The sequence below is a fragment of the Oryctolagus cuniculus genome, chromosome 1, assembly GCF_051225735.1.
Source record: "Oryctolagus cuniculus isolate XC-2025 breed Fujian yellow rabbit chromosome 1, ASM5122573v1, whole genome shotgun sequence".
NCBI classification, from domain to species: Eukaryota; Metazoa; Chordata; class Mammalia; order Lagomorpha; family Leporidae; genus Oryctolagus; species Oryctolagus cuniculus.
The window spans coordinates 43473325-43496326 of record NC_142867.1 but is presented as its reverse complement, the minus strand read 5'-3'; the positions used below and the strand labels follow the sequence as shown (position 1 = coordinate 43496326).

At 36.8% G+C, this 23002-nt stretch overlaps 1 protein-coding gene across 3 annotated transcripts in view; it reads left to right on the top strand.

The window, feature by feature from the left end:
- Positions 1 to 23002, top strand: part of GAS2 (growth arrest specific 2) — a 151266-nt gene that overhangs the window by 80859 nt on the left and 47405 nt on the right. For all 3 annotated transcript variants that reach the window (XM_017345590.4, XM_008268892.5, XM_089310467.1), the window contains 2 exons: positions 284 to 425; positions 10547 to 10654. In XM_017345590.4, coding sequence (XP_017201079.1) covers positions 284 to 425; positions 10547 to 10654 — 250 coding nt within the window. The remainder of the gene's footprint in view (positions 1 to 283; positions 426 to 10546; positions 10655 to 23002) is intronic.

Here is a 23002-nt window from a genome sequence, read left to right as displayed (position 1 = left end):
ACTCTTTAACATATTATGTTGAGTATTTTTATTTCTTTGTTATATGTTAGTATGTGTGTGTTCATATATGTTCGTGCAAGCATACAAGTTAGCAAGTATATGTATTTTACTCCATGCTTCAAAGGCTATTCATTCAAGAAGTTACAGTTTAAATGTCAGAAAAAGTTAATGTCCTTTTTTGAAAATCAATAGTTTACTCCAATAGTGTTCATAATCAAATGAACGTACAGTAATTTTATCATGGTATTTTATATGTGTATAATGATCTGGCATCTTTTAAAAGGTATGGTGTGGAGCCTCCTGGATTGATAAAATTGGAAAAAGAGATTGAACAAGAAGAAACACTTTCTGCCCCTTCTCCTTCACCTTCTCCTTCATCAAAGGCATCTGGCAAAAAGAGCACAGGAAACTTGCTGGATGATGCAGTAAGTAAAATTGGTCAGCTTATTACCAGCAGTTATTCCTTTTTGAACTACAAAACACATTCCATCAAGCTCACAACAGTTTAATTTTTAACTATTTAAATTTCCTTGAAATTCACTTTTCTATCCTATGAAAAAGCTTGCAGTCTCTGATTCATTTTGAGACTCAGATCTGAGCTAGTTATTTAAAGTGTCATTTAATTTTGCTAAATAGTGTCTATAACTTTAGGATAGTAAATCATTCCTCTGAACATTGTGTTTGAAACACTTAAGCCTCATTGTTACTGCTTCATGATTCTAGTTTCACAGCTAAGATCCTGAGGAGTATTGAGGGGAAGAAGGCAAGCATGTGATGGAGAAGATAACTGCCCTTTCTGAGTGTCTGCTATGGCCAGAGTCTGTCACTGCTTTTCAAGTGCCCTCCTATTTGAAAAAAATGTTTCTTGTTGAGGAAATGGAAACTTAGAAATTGAAAAATCGGCAGAGCAGAGCAGAGGAGCTTAGATTCCAGAAGTTTTGTCTAACTCTCTGAAGGCCTTCTACTGAGCATTAGTAGTTGAGTTACAGTTTGGGGCAGTTAGGAAATACATTAATAATGCTTTCATAATCCCAGTACTGCTTCACAGTAATGCCTAGCTCTAGAAACATGCATGGCAGCAAAACAGGGTGAATTAAACTCTTAGTCCACCTATGTTGTCTGTTAGATAATTCTTGGTTATGATCAATAGAGGGTTTGATTTTCTGTATACATATCTGCCCCCTGTACGCATATATTTTGAGCACAAATATAAAACAAATCAATAAAGGAGAGAAATTATGGGTGATTAGGATGTTATTTATGTAAAGTGTGCATTTATGGAGTTGTAATTGCTTACAAATTTTATAGAAAATGATAATACTGCAGACATTAGATTGAAATCTGTCATGCATGCATGGACAGAGTATGGAAAAATCAGTATCAGTCATGATGCCAGCTGTGCACAATGTACTGCTGGACTACAGCTGGGGTGTCTTTAGGGTCTAAGCTGGAAACAGCTGGGGAGATGGCCAACTTACACTAGAGGATGCATAAAAAGGAGACTCTCTATTTGGCTTTTCTTCACATGACACTATGAACTATATAGCACATTTAGACCTAACAATTTGACAAATAAGAATCCCCATTTCTTTTCTTTTTTTTTTTTTTAATTTTTGGCCGGCAGAGTGGACAGTGAGAGAGAGAGACAGAGAAAAAGGTCTTCCTTTGCCATTAGGTTCACCCTCCAATGCGCACCGCGCCGATCCGATGGCAGGAGCCAGGTGCTTCTCCTGGTCTCCCATGGGGTGCAGGGCCCAAGCACTTGGGCCATCCTCCACTGCACTCCCTGGCCACAGCAGAGAGCTGACCTGGAAGAGGGGCAACCGGGACAGAATCCGGCGCCCCGACCGGGACTAGAACCCGGTGTGCTGGCGCTGCAAGGCAGAGGATTAGCCTAGTGAGCTGCGGCGCCAGCCCCTCATTTCTGTTAAGGGCAAAAAAATAACTTAAGCCTGCTGGGGTATGTTAGCCATTGCCAGTTTAATTTTGCTTCTTTTGGGAAACTGTTCAGTCTACACAGGACCAAAAAAATAGGAAGCATGTCTTAATTTCAGGATACCTAAAAGGATTTCAAATTCACAAGACTGCTTTTATTTTTTTCTCATATTTTTATTCAACCCAAGACATCCAACTATCATTACAAACATAATCCAGATCACAGTTCTTAATCGTAAACTCTAAATCCAGGGTGTATTTCACACAAACAAAACATCTCCATATGAAATGTAATTAACAGACATACCCCAGTGTATATACATTTCATGAGCGTTACAGACCCGGAATAAATTTCACCTGGATAATATGAAGCTTGGTCACTTGTGATGCTTTTCCATAGTATTTTAGTTCATAGAGAAATTAAATATGTATTAATAGTAGATAATGATGCATTATTCATGTATTGATGAGAAATATTTCTCTTCTCTGCATTCTTTTTCTAAGCAGACTTACTGTAGGGTGAGCTGTTCCTTTAGTCTTTCTCTTATTGATGTTATTTTTCCTCTGAGACAACTCCAGTTGTTCTTACTCCTTTTCCTCTTAGCTATGATTTCCAATTGTCGTCTTCAAAGCCTTTGAGTCAGTGTACCAGATGACTGAAGAGTATGTGGCCAAAGTCATCCTTCACTTCCTAATGAATGAATCCTGGGTCAAATGAATTATATTAGTCATCAAATTATGACATTTCTTCCTGGTATTTGATGCTGTTGACTAGTCCATTCTTGAAATTTCTCTCTATAAACATGACTGCCACCAGAGTAATCAAACTACATGTAACTCAGATTTGATTATAATTATATAAGGTTTATCTATAAAATCTAAAGTAAAATTCAAATCATTGTTGTGTCATGTAAACCATTTGAGCTCTGACTCACTGTGTGTTTCTTAGCTGTTTTGCCCTTCAGACTAGTCCCTGCATTTTGCTTTCCTCACCATACTTCCACACTTACTTCTCTTTCTTTAGATCTTTTAAATCTTTTTAAATTTGAAATTTTCATCTTGGCATCTCTCATAGCATGTGAAATTGATGAATTCCTCTTTGGTGCCTGACACACACATTATATATAAATATATACACATATATGTATGTATATATTTAGTGAGGCATTTGCCTATTAGGCAACATTATCCTTTGCCCTAAAGGTGCAGTCGTTATTCTCAAAAGCAAGGACCATATCTTACAAAGCTCAATCCATTTACATGTGTGTTAGATAAATTATCAAAATGAGTAGTTAAACCTTAAAAACCTTCCTGCCTGTCATGCTTATCTGGCTTGGCTATGTACTATGGAAGTGCATGCATTTTTCACTTATACTATAGCTTTGGAAAGAGATAAGATGCTGCCATTGGAAGACATTTTTGTGAACCGGCGAGAAGGAGCTAGAATTATTCTTTTCTTCACCAGCTTGCATTATATCTAGCCATCCTTCATGCTTGAGAAAGAGAATAGGAGAAGGGAAGAGAAGGAAGTGAGGGAAGGGGAGGGGAGGGGAGAGTAGGAATAGGAAGAGGAGAGGAGAGGAGAGGAGAGGAGAGGAGAGGAGAGGAGAGAAAATGAGATGATGGTGGAACAAGTCAGACAGAGATTTGGGGGAAATTTAACCAATACTCCAACTCAGGAGAATAGTGATAAAAAAAAAAAAAAAAAAAAACTCTTTTTAACAGCAAGGCACTCTGTGGTGGCTCTTCCCTACTCCAATTCTGTTTGTTCAACTGGAAACCATGGAGGGCATTTTAGAAAACCTTTCAACCCTTGTTCAAGTTTACTAGAGTTTGGGAACATAATCATCTGTTTAGTGAAGGGGTTTTACTTGAATGTAGGAAATGTGCAAAGTGGGCATTTCTGTACTATTTCCAGCTAAAATACCATGTTCTGCAAATCTTTAAAGTGGTGTTTTTCAAGGAATGTTTAATCAAACACTAACACCATGAGACGCTCCATGGGGAAAAGAATTCCATGGTTAGGTTAATTTAAGAAACACAATTTACTATAGGCTCCATTAGAGTTTGGCAATGCACTTTGGCATTTCATAGGCTCTGTTGAGTTCCATAATAAGATCTTGTATAACCTGGAGTGTTCCAATCTTACTTGACCACAAGAATGCCTTACTGCCTCCTTCACTCTGCGTTGGGGAAAACTGCTCTGAATTATTTGAAATCTGTTTAAGTTACAGTTTTTCACTGCAGTGTTTTATTTCAGGGATAGCAGAGCAGAGAGAAAATTTGAACCTCACTAATGTTTTTAATCAGAGCTTCAGAGATCTAATGTGGAAGGGAAGTAGTCCCTACGACAACTGCCTCACTACATGTGAAGCAGATATCAAGATATCAAAGGTGGAAGCTGAAATTGATGTATCTCAGTATGTGTTGTTTAATAGGGACATAAAATAGAGATTGCTTGCAAAGTTTCTGTGTTCAGTTCATAATACTGGTTATTTTTTATTGGCAACCACAAAAAAGAAGAGGAGGAGGAGGAGAAGTAAAATAAGCAAAAAGCAGTAAGGAAATAAAAAAGAAGAAAAAGTGCAAAAGAAGCAGATCAGTGTTAAGATATCATATTCTAGGGAACAGTTTCAGCGTAACTGCCAGTTTTGCAGCCTTCAATGTTTCCTCACATTTCTCTGTGTGATACTTAAGGGAATAGTGGTGAAAAAGAAAAAAAAAAAAAAAAAAGATGACCTTTATGTGGATAATACAGCCTGCCTTCTTTAATCAAGATATCATGAAAGAAACACAATGGAGTCTATTCAGATTAATTTATTCCCCAGATGTCCTGATAGTGATTCAGCTGTGATAAAACGCTAGGGCAGGGTTCCATTCTCTTTGCATTCCCTCGTGTTGAGCTAGTTCCCACACAAAGAGCTGAATACAGTTCTAAGAAGCCAATCTTACTTTCTTCCTCTTTTCCATCAACTTCCTCAGTCTGGGGATGAGAGATAGTATAATTCTGAGTAATCAGGCTCTTGAAAACCAGTTTCAGCAGAAAACTGGCCGGATTCCTAGCCCAAACCAGAACACCTGCCAGACTGACTTATCCCAAGGTAATGTAAGAAGCACAGATGTCATCAGTCAGTGTTTACTTAACAATGTATTTCCCCTGGCCAGAGTCTGGCCTTGTCTCTTGCATTTCTGCTTTTACTTCTCACACAACTAAGAAAAACCCTTGATTTTCAAAACTCAAGTCCATTTTCTAAACTAGAAAGACATTAGAAAAGGGCAGGCCACTTGAGAAAATGTTTCTTGTACTTCACTTCATTTGATATAAACAGTTTCTGTGTTTTGTCTAAGAACACTGAAAGATAGAATTACTTTCCATACACACTTGTGATTGTCATTTCTTAGTGGAGGAACCACTTGAACACCCATTTGCTGTTTGCTTAGTTACCATGTTGCAGCAAACTTGTGCCAAGCATGATCTTTTCAGAGTTCAAGCCTCAAGCCACATGCTTTGTTATTGCTGTCTGTCTGATTTTTTTTCAGGATCACCAAAACATCACATCTCTCCCTCCCTTTTTTTTCCTCATGGAAGCTCTTCTAGTGCTACAGAAAACTATACCACTTCTAGCAATGGCACAAATATTATATATACATATATATTTATATTTATATACATACACAAACATATGTATGTTTTGTACTTCAAACATTTTGTGAGCACATATGGAAAGAGATACATATAGGGAAATACTGAAAATAGCTAGCACACCTGGACACACTCACTGGTTCTGTGACTCCCCACCTCAGAATGTGATCCGCATTATTCGGAGGGAATGGCATTCTCACCCAGCTTTCACCCTTTTGGTTTCATGATCACCCTCCCATTCAGGAGTATCTTTTTAAAATTCTCTAACTACATAAATCTGTTCATATTAGTGTGAGTGGTTGGTGCATCTGTAGACTAAATACAATATGCTAGGAATGACTCAGAACTCGGGAAAAGGCATTGGCCTGACTACTAAAGTAACGTTAGGCAGTTTCCTATTTCTCTAAGGTTCTTTAAGTCTGGTCTTAACTCTGTTATTTCCCCCTCTCTCTTGTATAGTTCTATGTTCTTATTTACCTGTTTATTCACTTATTCATGTGCATTTACTGAATATCTGTTATATGACATTATGGCTTTGTGCTTCATGTCAAGATTTTTAAAGTGTAAGGAAATGCTGTGTTAATCCTTAAGAAACTCAGTCTAACAAGGAGATAGTAAGATTAAGCAGTGGGGCCAGCACTGTGGCATAGCAGGTAAAGCTGCTGTCAGCAGTGCCGGCATCCCATATGGGCACCAGTTTGAGTCCCAGCTGCTCCACTTTTGATCCAGCTTCGGGAAAAGCAGTAGAAGATGGCACATGTCCTTGGGCCCCTGTACCCATGAGGGAGTCCCAGAAGAAGCCCCTGGTTCCTCTCTTCGGATGGGCCCAGTTCTGGCCATTGCAGCCATTTTGGGGGGGGGGGGGTAAACCAGCGGATGGAAGACCTTTCTTTCTCTCTTTCTCTGCCTCTCTGTAACTCTGACTTTCAAATAAATAAATAAATCTTTTAAAAAAAGATTAAACTGTAATGGAGATATAATATGCTGTGATAAATAAATCCTGAAAATTGTAGCTTTTTGTGTTGGTAAAAATAGGACTGGAAGAAGAGATAGATGAAAATGTGAAGATGCTACTTCTTTTTTCTACTCTTTTTATAAATTTTTATTAGTAAAAGAGAACAGATTTCATGAATTTCATAGGTAAAATTCTAAGATAACCATACTTCCATCATTCTCTCTCATTCTTCCTCCCTCAATACCCTCTCTCTTTATCTCTCTCTTTTTCTTTCTTTTTGCATAAACATAATTTCAACCCACTCTATAATCACAGGTTTAATGTACCACTAACCAAATTTTCAACAAGTAAAAAGTAGAAAGATCATAATTTCACAGGAGTATAAACAAGCACTAAAAACAACAATCATAGCACAAGTTGTCCATTTCATTCCTATGCATTTTTATGGTTCTTTATTAACTACCACATATCAGAGAAAGCATATATGATATTTATCTTTTTGGGAATGGCTTATTTCACTGAGCATAATGGTTTCCAGTTGCATCCATTTTGTTGCAAATGACAGGATTTCATTCTTTTTTATGGATAAGTAGTATTCCATAGTGAACATACATCATATTTAAAAAAATTATTTATTTACTTGAAAGGCAGAGCTATATAGAGGGAGACAGAGAGAGAGAGAGAGAGAGAGATTGATCTTGTATCCAATGGTTCACTTTCAAAATGGCTACAAAGGCCACAGCTGGGCTAGGATGAAGCCAGGAGCCAGGGGCTTCTTCCAGGCATCCCACATGAGTGGCAGGTGCCCAAATACTTGGGCCATCTTGTGCTGCTTTCCCAATCACACTAGCGGGGAACTAGTTTGGAAGTGAAGCAGCCAAGTCTTGATCCAGCTCCCATAAAGGATGTCAGCATTGCAAGTGGTGGCTTAACACTACACTACACTAGCTCCACCCCATTTTCTTTATCCAATCATCAGTTGATGGACATCTGGGTTGATTCCATAGCTTGGCTATTGTGAATTGAGCTGTAGTGAACATGGGATACAAATAACTCTTTCGCATGCTGATTTCATTTTGTTTGTTAAAATTCCCAGAGTGGGATGGCTGGGTATATGGTAGATCTATTGATTTATGAAGATACAGAAAACCTAATTTGACAAATACAAATAATTAAAATGGGGATTGATTCAGTAACAAAAATCCTCCAAAGCCCACTGCTGAATTTTATCAAACTTTTAAAAACTAGTTGTAATTTTCTCAAACTACTCAAAATAATCAAAAGGGAGGGAATCCTCCCAAACTCCTTCTGTGAGGCCAGCATCACCTTAATTCCCAAACCAGAAAAAGATACAACAAAGAAAGAGAATTTTAGATCAATATCCATGATGAACATAGATGCAAAAATTTTCAATAAAATACTAGCTAATCAAATACAACAGTCCATTAGAAAGATCATTCATTCAGACCAAGTGGAATTTATCCTTTGTATGCAGGGATATCTCAACATACACAAATTAATAATAAATAATAAATGTGATATATCACATTAACAAATTGAAGAATGAAAACCATATGATTATCTCAATAGATGCAGAGAAAACATTTGATAAAATACACCATCCTTTATGATGAAAACCTTAAGCAAATTTGGTATAGAAGGAATATTCCCCATCACAATCAAAGTAATAAATGAAAGACCCACAGCCAACATCATAGTAAGTGGTGAAAAGTTGGAAGCATTTCCACTAAGAACTAGAACCGGACAAAGATGCCCACTTTCACCATTTCTATTCAATATAGTTCTGTAAATTTTAGCCAGAGCCATCAGCTGAGAAAATGAAATCAAAGGAATACAAATGGAAAAGGAGGAAGTCAAATTATATCTATATGAAGATGACATGATCCTATATATAGGGAAACCGAAAGACTCTTGGCACTCAGAAAGAATTTGGTATAGTTTCAGGATACAAAAATCAATACAAAAAATCAATAGCATTTGTATACACAAATAATACCATGGCTAAGGGAGAACTTATAAGATCAGTCCCATTCACAATAGCTACAAAAATTAAATACCTTGGAATAAATTTAACCAAGGTTGTAAAAGAAATAAATATAATAAGACACAAAATATGGGAAAATCTTCCATGTTCATGGATTAGAAGAATTAATGTCATCAAAATGTCAATACTACCCAAAGCAATTTACAGAATCAGTGTGGTCCCAGTCAAAATACCAAAGACATTCTTCTCATATTTAGAAAAAAACAATGCTAAAATTCATATGCAGACAAAAGAGATGCCAAATAGCTAAAGCAATCTCAAACAACAAAATCAAAGCTAGAGGCATTGGAATACCAGATTTCAAGACATACTACAGGGCAATTACAATGAAAGCATCTTGGTAATGATGTATACTCTTGTAACATACATTTTTATTATTTGTTTGAGGATAATTTGAACCTTTCTAGTTTTCCTTCCAGTATTATATGCTTTCAGACTTTCTGGAACCTTTCTTATTCCATAAAAATCAAGCTGTTTATTTCCTTTGTAACAGCATGCAAATAAATTCTTGGGTTACTCTTCCCACAGTTTTGTTTAGTAAAAGGCTGATGGAATTCAGACCTTGAATTATATGAAGGAATGATTGCATTTCTTTGATGATAAAACTCTGGGCATAATAACATCTCTGGAAGAGGTCGAGTAAGAGAATCCAGACCAATATCTTCAGCATCTAAATTTATTCTGTGCAGCTTCTTAAATAGAGGATGTACACCATTTACAGCTTTATGTTTCCTCCATGAAATCCTTCCCTCAAAACACAGGGCACTGTGGTTTGGGCATTTGGTTGGCTTGTTAGCTGACAAAAGGACAGTTATGAGATACAGAATGACTGGTTCCCAACCACAGAAATCATAAACATAAATCCATTCCTAAAATAATGGATGATAATATTATTTTCTAGAAGTCATGACTATTTACAAGCATTGTACATACATCATTTAGATTATGTATTTTTTAAAGATCTGGAATAATAGATATTAAAACTCTAATATCCAGGCCTGAATTCTGTAAAATGCACATAAATTATAAAATATGGCCTCAGAAGTAGGTTTGGTAGATGAGAAACTCTGAGATGATAAGAATTACAGGATGAATCTGTGTGAAATAAAGATAATTTCTAAGAGAAAACATTAGAGTCCAAAATAAGATGGAATAACAGTTCCATGTTAAAAAGTAATCATGTGTTTTGAAAATGGGAAAAACTGATAAATTACCTTTTTAATTCTTTTGCATTTATCTGAAGGACAGAGGAAGGGAGAGATAAAGAGGGAGAGAGAAAATGACTCTCATTTATTGATTCACTCCTTACATGCCTGCAGTGGTCCTGGAACAGGAATTTCAAACCAGGTTTCTCATTTGAGTGGCAGGAGCCTAATTACTTGACCATCCCCACTGACTCACAGGATATGCATTAGTAGGAAGCTGGAGTCAGGAACCAAAGCTGGGAATTGAACTCATGTACTCTGATATAGGAGCATTGGCATCTTAACTGCCAGGCCCAATGCTGCTCCGAGTATGAATAAAATCACACCAAGAAAACATGTATTCTATGTCAACATTCTATTCTGATTTTCAAAATATTTAGCAAGCAAGCGTTCTAGTTTTCAATAGATTCATCTTGGAAACCTGATGTGCATAGTGTCTTAGCAAATTGAGCACTCTGCTCACCATGCTACCATGCCTGTCGTGTCAATTATTTCCCCATCATTATCCAACAGCTTTATCACTGTTATCAAGTGTATGCCTTAGTACAGACATTGGCCTTCAGAAGATGCCTTCAGGAGCTGACCTTTACAAAGTTACAATTTAATGTGATATCCTTGTGCCCATATCATAAAATCAAGTTTAAAATCATTAAGTGGTCCAGGGATCCTTGGAGTTCTTGGAATAAGTTAATCTACCCGCGACCTGATTCAAGAGAATGAACATTCCTGCTCTTCAATTTTAGGTGAAACGAATATCTGAAGATCCTCCTTGCAAATGTCCTACCAAGTTCTGTGTGGAACGCCTTTCCCAAGGAAGATACCGAGTGGGAGAAAAGATCCTCTTCATTAGGGTAAAGTTTGACTTTTCTCTTGTTATCTTGTTCTTTGTGAGAATATTCAGAACTTGAGTTGGGGGCTACCGCAAAATATGACAGCAACTAAGCAGGGAGACAGAAAGGTCTTCCTTTGCCGTTGGTTCACCCTCCAATGGCCGCCGCGGCCGGCGCACCGCGCTGATCCGATGGCAGGAGCCAGGTGCTTCTCCTGGTCTCCCATGGGGTGCAGGGCCCAAGCACTTGAGCCATCCTCCACTGCCCTCCCTGGCCACAGCAGAGAGCTGGCCTGGAAGAGGGGCAACCGGGACAGAATCCGGCACCCTGACGTGGACTAGAACCTGGTGTGCTGGCACTGCAAGGCAGAGGATTAGCCTAGTGAGCCGCGGCGCAGGCCAGCATGGACTCTTTTATGATGCATACAATGCCCTGAGAATGCAGGGCATGAATGGTTTTTAAAAGAGCATACATTATGAAGTATTACTGAGGGCTAGATAAACAGAACTATCTTTTACATGTACCCAAACATTCGCACTCCAAAGAGACCATGGAGATCAAATAGAAAGAAGAAAAGAAAATGACAGTCCTTTTTTCTTCGAACAGTTTCAAAGGAACTAGCATACCCGAATAGAAAATGTAAAAACATGTCCTCCCTTGGTCTTCTCACTTCAAGTTGTGGAAATAAGCATCCCATTTATCCTGGATACCTTTCAGATTATTTGAATGTCATTTTTCCAGGACTTTTGGTGTGGACCAAAGTGAGGATAATGAAGCTCAATATAGTAGCATGGTGTGGTGCTGATGATCATTTCTTAGTGTTCTGTGTCAGAGAAATGGAATGTGGGCCCATTTTACGGTAGTCCAGATTTAAATCATGAACAGTTTTCGACTGGAATGAGTGATTCAGTGAAGTATCATTCTAAGCCTTTCACTCAGAATCTGTTTTCCAAGTAATCAAGATAATTTAATCTCTCAGAAATAAGTTTGGGATTTTTACTAAAACCAAGATTTCCTCTCTTTAAAAATAAGAAAATGAAAGATATAGTACTGATATATTCCTAGAAATCTACAGTAAGTAATTATAAGTATTTTCTGACTCATGTTTCTGGTCATTTCCTGAAGGGGAGTGATTATGATTCAAAGGAACTGAATTCTTTTTCCATTTGAATGAACTAAAATTATTTTGTTTGTTATTTTAAAGATCAGAATGATTTGAATGTACACATTGAGTACAATCAATGAATGCACAGTCTTCCAGTACTCAAGTATGGCCAAGTAATTTTACTGGTGTGAAGTGCTTACTTTTAATTTACCTGAAAATTATTTAGATAATAGATAGTTCTTAAGTCTCTGAGGAGTATTTGAAGAAATGCTTTGTCATAATTTAGCCTTAAACTTTAATGTCAATCATTTTGTATTTTAGCCTAGTTTTAGATCAGTGTTTACAAGTTAAAAAAAAAAAGTCAGGTAATTGCCATTTGCTTTGGAATCGCAACAAATAACAATGATATGTGTATTATTAGGGGTTTGAGAACAAATCTAAGTAGATGGCTTTGCTTGAAAGTCAGTAAACTGAGGTGCTTAATATTTTTTTGTTCTTTATTGTAAAGATAGAAAACATTTTTTATGCATGCTGTTTGCTTTCTATTTAGCATACTAAATAATAGTGATTTAGTATCTCCATAGATATGTTTAAATTTTACAAGATTGACCTTAGTTGAGAATCAGACTCCTTTAGAATATTAGACCTTAGTGCCTATAATCAAAACATAAGATTTTATTTTTTTTCCTTTTTATACTGAAACTGTTAATAAAACACATGATTAGTAAGTTACTTTATTCCTATTCCTAATGCAACCTCACATCTTCAGGAAAAAAATGTGTTACATATGTTTACTCATGTATGGTCTTCCATATTTATTCAGTTGTCAAATAATTTAATATCCATTTTATGAGTAACATATGAGGGGTTTTTTGATGTGCCACTTTCTTTTCAGCAAATCATTTCCTTTTGTTTGAATCTATGCATGTATTGTTTATAGTAATTGAAAGTTGCTGAAAATATTGCATGAAATTGTTTAGTAATAATGTTTTAATTTAATAATAATTCATACATTAGGTCATATTGTGCATAGACATACATCCGATTTTTACTTCTAATGATCCGCATAAACATGTAATAACAGGACTAACTGTGACATGGTTATTCATGTATGGGCCCAACCAGTTATGGTCTCATGTTATTATGACTTCTGCTTTAGAATAGTATATCAAAGAACTTTAATCATTTACTTTCTTTACTTTTGCACTATCCACATACATTTATACTATATTTATAACAAATTTCACTTAAAATTGATTCTTTAAAAATAAGCTTAATTTTCAAAAAGAGACTTTATATAACTGCCTAAATTGGAAATTAAAACTACTTATCAGAAAAGGAAAATATTCATGAATATATTCATGTATTCATTAACATTTTCATCCTGTGGCTTTTATGAGTATCTCTCCACCCTGATTAAGTGAAGTGATTCTATAAAGTCTTCTCTCCTTGTCTCTCCTTGTTTTTCTGAGATGTGTAGGCAATGAAATTCCACCAGCAGGACATGTACACCTTGAATTGTTTATTTCTCCACTACAGTGCATGATCAAACTCAAGGCTCATTGATGTGTACATATGTCATTGGCTAGTACTTGTGATTTGTGCCAGGAACTATATTTAACTGATCATCAATGTGCTCTAATTCACTGTAAGGCATGGCAGTTATTGTTGAAAGCAAACCCTCAGAGGTGTTGAATTGGTTTTCAAATGATCGTATAATTATTGACACTAATATTTTAACTGTGCTTTTTTGAACACCTGTATTGAATAGTAAATGCTTGAAGTTGTTTTCTCTCAGTGACTCCACTGCAATTCTGTTTCTTAAGTTCGCATTTATTTTTTTATTTTTTTGAGACTTTATTTATTTACTTGAAAGAGTTAGAGAGAGAGAGGTCCTCTATATATCTGCTGGTTAACTCCCCAAATGGCCACATGGCTGGTGCTGGACCAGGCTAGAGCCAGGAGCCAGGAGCTTCTTCTGGGTCTCCTACATGGATTCAGGGGCCCAAGTAGTTGGGCCATCCTCGGCTACTTTCCAAGGCACTTTAGTAGGGAGCTTGGATCAGAAGTGGAGCAGCCATGACTTGAACCAGCACCCATATGGAATGCTGGCATCACAGGCTGTGTCTTAACCTAGCACACCACTATGCTGGCCCCAAGTTTGCAATTTTTTTTTTTTTATTATTTTTTGACAGGCAGAGTGGACAGTGAGAGAGAGAGACAGAGGGAAAGGTCTTCCTTTTGCCGTTGGTTCACCCTCCAATGGCTGCCGCAGCCAGCGCGCTGCGGCCGGCGCACCGCGCTGATCCAATGGCAGGAGCCAGGAGCCAGGTGCTTTTCCTGGTCTCCCATGGGGTGCAGGGCCCAAGCACCCAGGCCATCCTCCACTGCACTCCCAAGTTTGCAATTTTAACATGAGCATATTTTATACTTTGCCACATTTTTATTAAGGCTGCCTAATATAGTCGTATTTACCTGCTGTGGTATGCATATTAGTCTGTAAAATATACATATAATGAAATATCCATAGTGTCTTAAAATTTTTGCCCTAGCAATCTGTCTACCTTGTCTTCTTATGGTTATAGTGAACCTGTTTAATGCAAAAAGCAGTTCAGGGTCATTTATGCATGTTTAGACTGCTAACTTCACTCAAAAGTCATAATTATAAGATTTCCTTAGTCAGACCTATCTTTTTTTTTTAGGAAAAAATTAATTTTTTTATTTATTTGAAAGGCAGATTTACAGAGTGAGGAGAAGAGACAGAGAGAGATTTGCCATCTGCTGATTCACTCCCTAAATGGCCACATTGGCTGAGGCTGAGCCAGGCCAAAGCCAGGAACCTGGAGCTTCTTCCAGGTTCAGGGTTTCAGGGGCCCAAGGACTTGGGCCAACTTCCATTGTTTTTCCAGGTGCAATAGCAGGGAACCGGATCTGAAATGGAGCAGCTGGGTATTCAATCACTACCCATATGGGATGCCGGTATTGCAGATGGAGGCTTAACTTGCTACACCACAACACCAGCCCCAATAAGACAGTATCTTAACACATTTTCTCTTGGTATTAATCTTCTTAATGTAAGCCAGAATTAACAATTTCATTGCTAACCATCTTTCAAGGTTTTCTTAAAACATGTATTGTACTTATGAATCATTTTATGATTATGTATGCTTATAAACAGATCTTTTTATACATGAAGACAGATACAATAATGCAAATAAGAATGAAAAATATAAGAAGGTATGCAAATTCCAGAGGAAGATCCGGAAAGATATTTTCTGCAGAGAATATCTTTACTAAGAATGTTTTGTCTGTATAGCTCTATTTGCAGGTGGGGAATTAATCTCAACCCAAATATGAGGAATCCTTTAGTTCAAGAAGAAAATCTGTGAGGCTTTTGACTGTGGTTTTTAGGCAAACATCCTAATAACTCCTTGCCAAGTGGGAATTTTCTTGTTTCTACCTTGTCAAAAGCAATTTTTCAAAGTCATATTTTCCCCTGTACTTTCCAGTGAGAAACATTTTTTATGAACTATCAAATGCAGCTGTTTTTAAAAATTATATTGTACAGGTACAAATTTGCTCTCCTTGATGATATAATTTACTTTTCAGTGATTTTGTGTTTGGGTGATGTTAATTAAATCTTAGTCATTTCTGTACCAACAGACTTTTGAATATTCCCTCTGAGCCATGACATAGATCTTTGAAATTTAAATAGGTGGATATCAGGCCTATATGTTGTGATTTGGGGAAAGAGGGGAGAATTTTCTCTTGTTCTTTTGTTTAATCAGTGACTGTCTAGTTAGCTTTGAGTTTCAAGTCAGTTGGCAATACAAATCTATTTTTATTTGTAGGAAGGAACTTCAGAAATGTATTATATGTCAAAAATTGTTTATACTGTTTGACTTACCAACCTCAATTTGATGGCTATATTCCATGTATTTAAATAACAGAGGTTTTTTTTTTTTTTCTGTTATAAGATAGTCTTTATTTTTATTTATTTATTTACAGGCAGAGTGGACAGTGAGAGAGAGAGACAGAGAGAAAGGTCTTCCTTTTTGCCGTTGGTTCACCCTCCAATGGCCGCCGCGGCCAGCGCACTGCGGCCAGCGCACCGCGCTGATCTGAAGCCAGGAGCCAGGTGCTTCTCCTGGTCTCCCATGGGGTGCAGGGCCCAAGAACCTGGGCCATCCTCCACTGCACTCCCGGGCCACAGCAGAGAGCTGGCCTGGAAGAGGGGCAACCGGGACAGAATCCGGCGCCCCGACCGGGACTAGAACCTGGTGTGCTGGCGCCGCAAGGTGGAGGATTAGCCTAGTGAGCCACGGCGCCGGCCAAATAACAGAGATTTTTAAAATGGTCCCTATGTGAGCAGCGTCAGTAGCCTCTGAGAACTTGTTAAATATTGAAATTTTTGAGTCTTCCCAAGATCTGCTAAATCAGAAAGCTGAGCTTAGAACCCAGCTATTAGGCCGGCGCCGCGGCTCACCAGGCTAATCCTCCGCCTTGCGGCGCCGGCGCACCGGGTTCTAGTCCTGGTCGGGGCACCGGCTTCTGTCCCTGTTGCCCCCCTTCCAGGCCAGCTCTCTGCTGTGGCCTGGGAGTGCAGTGGAGGATGGCCCAAGTACTTGGGCCCTGCACCCCATGGGAGACCAGGATAAGTACCTGGCTCCTGCCATCGGATCAGCGCGGTGCACAGGCCGCAGCGCGCTGGCAGCAGCAGCCATTGGAGGGTGAACCAATGGCAAAGGAAGACCTTTCTCTCTGTCTCTCTCTCTCTCACTGTACACTCTGCCTGTCAAAAAATAATAATAATAATAAAAATAAAAAAAGAACCCAGCTATCTGTGTTTTAATAAGCCCTCCAAGTGATGTTGATGTATGCTGAAGTTTCAAAACCACTAATCTTTAGAAAAAAAGAAAGAACTATACTTCCATGTAGGAAGAGAGTCATTGTTCCAACAACACAATTGGAAATCATTATGTGTGTGGTCATGGAAGAATATTACCATTTAGTTACTAAAGATGATCATTGTGAAAACTTCTATGTATCACTGGCAGGCAAAGCTTCAGATATAATGTTAAGTAGAAATGTATTTCTTAGAATTATTTTTATATAAAAATAACTCTGTATAGACATACAGTTATAATTATGACTTGAATAGAACAGAAATAATTTAAGATAGTTTTTAATTGTTGAGGACCTAGAATTACAAATATTTTCTGTTCTGCATTAATTTCTGATGATAATATTAATACTTAATTTTTAAAACGGAAACCAGCAACCTGATTCAGTTATAAATTTGAGAATAAATGAGAGGCCCTCTGCCAAATGTCAGATTACTGGGCTGACAGCTCATTTTGATGCTAAGCTTCCTATCTCTTATAGAAGAATAAGGAGGTTGGAGCCATGGACTTATTTAAAACAGGTATAATATTGCCTTTTTTGTGAATCTTTGTAATATATTTTTCCTGAAATGAAGTGGTTATCTTGTATCTTCCTCTACTATTCTACTTTGAAAATTGACATTTGGGGCTGGTGGTGTGGCGTAATGGTTAAAGCTGCTGCCTGAGATGCCAGAATCCCATAAGGGCACCTGCAGGTGTGCCTGGAAAAGCAGCAGAGGATGGTCCAAGTCCTTGGACCCCTACTATTTATGTGGGAGACCTGGAGGAAGCTCCTAGCTCTTGGCTTTGGACCCATCCAGCTCCGTCCGTTGAGGCCGTTTAGGGGAGTGAACCAGGGGATGGAAGATTCATTCTGTCTCTTACTCTTTATTTCTCTCTCTCCCTGCCTCCTGTTTCTCCCTCTCTGTCTCTCTCTGACTCTGTCTCTCTCTCTCTCTAACTCTGCCTTTCAAATAAATAAATACATCTTTAAAAAAAAAAAAAAAAACCTGATATTTTTCAGGATTAGCCCTAGGAGACACGCAAAAGGTTTCTGTACTGCTGGATAATGTGCCTATTCTCAGATGACCCCCACACACAATTTTCCCTCCATTTTCAATAGAACTGTAACCATGTGGTGTTCCATTCTTTTAGGGTCCAGTTTTTAGTGACAAGAAATTAAGCTAATGTGATCAACTGATCTGTACTTGTTCTTGAAATGTTTGTAAACAGCTTTAATGAGTAGAAAGTCCTTGGGGGTAAGGTCTTTACACTTAGAAACTATAGAACTAATGTTCCTGTAATAGGACTTTCTGATAAAACAGCCTTCAGTACTGTGTTGTCAGCTGGTTTACTTTTTGTGCTACTTGCTTGGGACATTAATGCCATGAATGCTTTTTTTTTTTTTTTTTACTTAATTACAATGTATTATTGGCCGAACTTTGTGCTTTCGGGTTGTTAGAAGTGCTTTCCAAAGAATAATAGTTATAGAATATGTTCAAAGTTACTATTTCTCTCTCTCTCTCTTTTTTTTTTTTTTTAGAGTTTATTTATTTTTTTGGGAGGTAGAGTTACAGACAGAGAAAGAGAGAGACAGAGAGAAAAGTCTGTCCGCTGGCACACTCCCCAGATGGCTGCAACGGCAAGGAACTGAGCCAATCCTGAGCCGAGCCAATCCGGACCCAGAGCCCTTTCAGGGTCTCCCACATGGGTGCAGGGCCCAAAGCAGTTAGGCCATCTTCTACTGATTTCCCAGGCCATAGCAGAGAGCTAGATCAGAAGAACAGCTGGGACACGAACTAGCTTGTGGGATTCTGGCGCTGCAGGCAGAGGCTTAGCCCACTACACCACAACACCAGCCCTAAAGATACTAATTCTAAAGGGCTAACTTGGTAAAGAGTTTACAGGTGCTACTTTAATAGTTTTATAATTGCTAATTGAATTGTTAGCTTCTGAATACTTGGCATAACTCATTGTACCCTCTCATCCCAGTGTGGTACATACTGTGATCATTCCCATTTTATAGATGAGGAAGCTAAAACACAGAAGTTGAATAACTCCCTAAAGTTATAATCTACTGAGTGGTCGAATTGGAGTTCAAACTTTCGCAATCTGACTCCTGAATTTACACTCTGTACCAATAAACAATGCTAATTTATTTAGCTAGAATTTCTTGGAAGATTCAATAAACTGTTGTGATCTGTAAGCTCTTGCTGTGTAGAATTTCCCAAATGTGCTTAATAAATGGGTACAAACAGCTTTAACAAGCAGAATACACACGCGTAGAATGGTTCCAACCCCAACCTTTGCTTTTCCAGTATATTACTCTGGGCTAGCAGGTCATAACTTTGGAGAAAGCATTATCAATGGAATAAAATTTGAAAAAATAATTTGCAACAGAATTATATTGAAATGAAAGTCCAGTGTAACTTATGTATAACAAGGAATATTGACTTTGTATTTTATTTTTGGCCTTGAATTTCCATTTAGAACCAATGTTATTCAAGGAAATGACTAGAAAAACTTTAAAGCAAAGACAGCTAAAATTTGTTAACGGTAATTTTCCACCAGGCATTTTACTAGGCATTTTATTTACATTGCCTCACAAAGTCCTTTCTACCAGACATCTAAGAAATGGTTTTTATCCTTTTGTTAGGATATTGTCTTGATAAATAAAATTCAACCTGACTCCCAAACTTATAGCATGCACAACTCTCAGTGGTCTCCTGTGGAATGTCCAATAAATGCAAATATTTTATTCATAAGATTAGTCTTCTAACTACCATATAGTTAAGGCTCAAATATAGTAAAGCATTTCCTATGCGATTTCAACTTAAAATATTCAGACTACTGAGGGCTTTACAATTTGCATGATAAGTAGTGCCTATCCTAAAGAAAGGTATAGAATGTATCAGCCTAACTGAATCATGTTTGTGATAAAAACATTAAAATATATAATAGGTACTTATTATATGCCAGACACTGTTCAAAATGCCTTTTGTGATTTATCTTTTAACTGGCAAAGATAATTAGAATTCTGTAAAATACAAGACATTATTATCTGTTTTTGTACCTTGTTCATAGATTTCAGTAGACCATTCTCCCATGTTGCCAGCATAGTCCAGATGAGTCTTTTACTAAATGTAAAAATTTTTAAGTGGGTTAGTAGTCCTAAAAGGCATTTTCATCCAGACCTTCAGAATTGGGTAAAACTATATAAGTTCTAATACTAACATTAAGAATTCAAGGCTATTTTCCTACAGTATAAGGACTACTGAAGGAGCTTAAAGAAAAGGCAATGAATAATAATTTAATTGGAAGTCAGTTAAGGGATTGATGTGTTGTGGGGTTACTTCCTTTTACTACTTTTGAATTAAATCATTACAGAGCAATAGAAAGGTCACACACATTGTTATTGAGTCTGTATAATTTCTTTGCTATAAAAATTCTTCTTCAGGATTATGCCTGTAGAGTAACAAAAAAAAAAAAAAAAAGCACCTCACTGTAGCAAACCAAGCAAGAGAGGAACCAGAGCTCTGTTGCTATAGCAACTGAACCTGGCAGTGTCTTTTGGGACTTGCTCTAAGGGAAGGTCCAATGATAGTGAGTGATGTTGCATTCTTCTCTGCTCTTATGACACATATTGATTTACTGAGAGTAAAAAGTAGCATGGTTTAAAGCTGCATACCTTTCCTGGTAGTGAAAAATGAGTTGTGTAAAAATGCAAAGGAGTTTAAAACAAGTAGCAAAGAGATTAAAGCCTTTATTTATCTTAGAGAAAACATTGCAGAAGCAGCCATTATTCAGCAGCTCAAATTTGAAAATCCATTTTTTTGAAAAACAAAAAAAAATTCATCTAATTTAGCATTTTATGACAGCGGTGATTATATTTTCAGAATTATATAACACTTTATATTTGTTTCCAGCAAAAATGTGGCAATGTTTGCTTCTGATGTATATAAAATCTTAGACAATACTTGTAGTGCTATAGTGCATGGTGAGAGAAACATGGCTGCTTTTAGCATTTTAGCACAGGAATATTTCAAGACTGTGTTCCTTTCTAAGCCCAACTGCCTCAAAGTTGAGCACTCATTCAGGCAAACAAAAAAAAAAAAGAGAGAGAGAGAGAAAGAAATAGCAATTGAACTGTATTCAAATACTTTGTTTTTAAGTATATGTATTTATATATACACATACAAAGAGCATACACATGTGTGTTTGTGTGCGTGTGTGATGTTTTTTCTATCAAAGACATTCTCATTTGTCATTTATTGCTGTTCACTGAGGCTGGGCTAATAACATGTAAAATTATTTACACTCTGGTAAAACATTCCTCATAGGACTTTACACAAATTAATAAATTATCCTAAACGATTCTCTCTGAGAAAGGCGTATGTCCAAGATGGATGCAAAATAAACAGATGCTGTAAAGAATTCCGCTGATGGGCTCTTACCTTCCTGAGTGTTATTCTTTGAGGTTAAAAGTCTTTAAATATAGATGAATTTAATCTAGACTTTGTCTAAGATTGAAGCTTAACACTGTATCCATTTGGCAGTATTTGTAAAAGGAATTTTTTTGAAGGAATGTAAAGAATAGCTAATGTATCTGATCAGGACTCTCTTTTTATTTAACTGAGGTAATTCATGTCTTCTCCTTCCATCGACTTGTTAAGATACATTTCAAGTGTGAATTACAATGATTAATGAGAGCTCAAAACCCAAAATCATTCTTCCCTGAAACTTTGCCATTATCAACCCTTTAGCATTGAATTGATTTTTAAAATTGTGTCTCTGCTCCTTTGACCTGATAAGCATTCTTACTCATCTCCAACACAGTTAGCCAGGTTTACCATGCTTTCAAGCCATGCAATACACATGCACCTCTATTTCAGATTGAATAATTTTCTTTTGCCATTCATTGGTAAATAAATAGACAATTGTTTTTACTAGTCACAAATCAAAATTATTTAAACATAAGGAAACATTGGAAAATCACATGACTTCACTGAGAAAATGCACAGTTCCTATGGTCTGCAGTCCCAATTTCTACATTTCTATAGTCTTCCTGTCTTTGAGATCAGTGTGTACCATATATGTACATGATACATGTAGTTTGTATTGTGTGCATGTATTTCCTATCTGTAGTGAAAGGAACAATATTAGTTGAGTTAGCTCAATACTTTGGCATTTTAATTGATTTTAAAATAGATAGCAACTTGATTTTTCTGTGGCTGAAATTTAGAAGCCTACTCAAAAATTTTGTGAGAAAATAATCCTTTTTTTACATTTATTCACACACATATGTGTATGTATTTAAAATGTACTGAATATGTTCTAATGCTTTCTTACAATTCTTTTATTTAGCCATCACATCTCTTTCAGGTTATTATCGTCATTTTCATAATATTGAAAATAATTTCTGGAGGATTATTTACTTGTTAAGATGACACAGCTAGTAGTGTCAAAGCCCTTATTTGAATTCAAGATATCTTATTTCAGAGCCTACGGTTTTAACCATATACTATTCATTCTACTTCAAACCATATAGTCTTTTTGGCATATCTTTTTGTGAGTATTGCTACCAGCCTTTTTATGTCCATTAAAATTGACCCATACTTGATATATAGCTCCTCATTTGCTATTCCTTTGCATATGAACTCTGACAAAATGTGGACTTTAACAGTCAATCCCTGTTCGAGAGTCAAGAGAGCACCCAGTAAACAATCATGCAAAACAGCATCAACAACCAAACTAAAAGGTTCACAATGCCCAGTAAGAATGATCTGCTGTTTTCAACATATTGATTTTCTTTTCAATATGTTGACTATACTTAAATTACTCTGGGAATGAAGAAACCAAATATTATTCTTAATTTACTACAATAGAAATTTACATTTACAATTGGCTTCTGCTCAGTTAACAGTAAATCCTCTTAATTTGATTATATATTAAGGGATTTTCTGAGTGGGCCATGGTGGGGTAGGGCACTAAAGTTTCCTGTTGTACCTTTGCACACATTTATCAAAGAGTTTAAGCAAACTTATGACCAAGTGCAAACTGAAAACTTTGTCATTGCAACTAATGTGTTTTTTTTTGTTTTCTTTGAAATCAAGCTCCCTGAAATTGAATGTCACATAATTTTTAAATAACATTTAAACTGTTTTATTACTTGATGTCAATACTGATACCTCACTGTTGTTTGATCTATAAAGAACATTCATTTATTATTATTCATTTGAGCCTCATGATCACTCTTTGAGAAAAATCATTGTGAAGAGGAAGCTGCAGCCAACAGTGATTCTTTGACTATTCTAAAGTAATCCAGCTCATACATAGTTGATCTAGATTAAATCATGTTATAGAATATTTTTATATAAATGC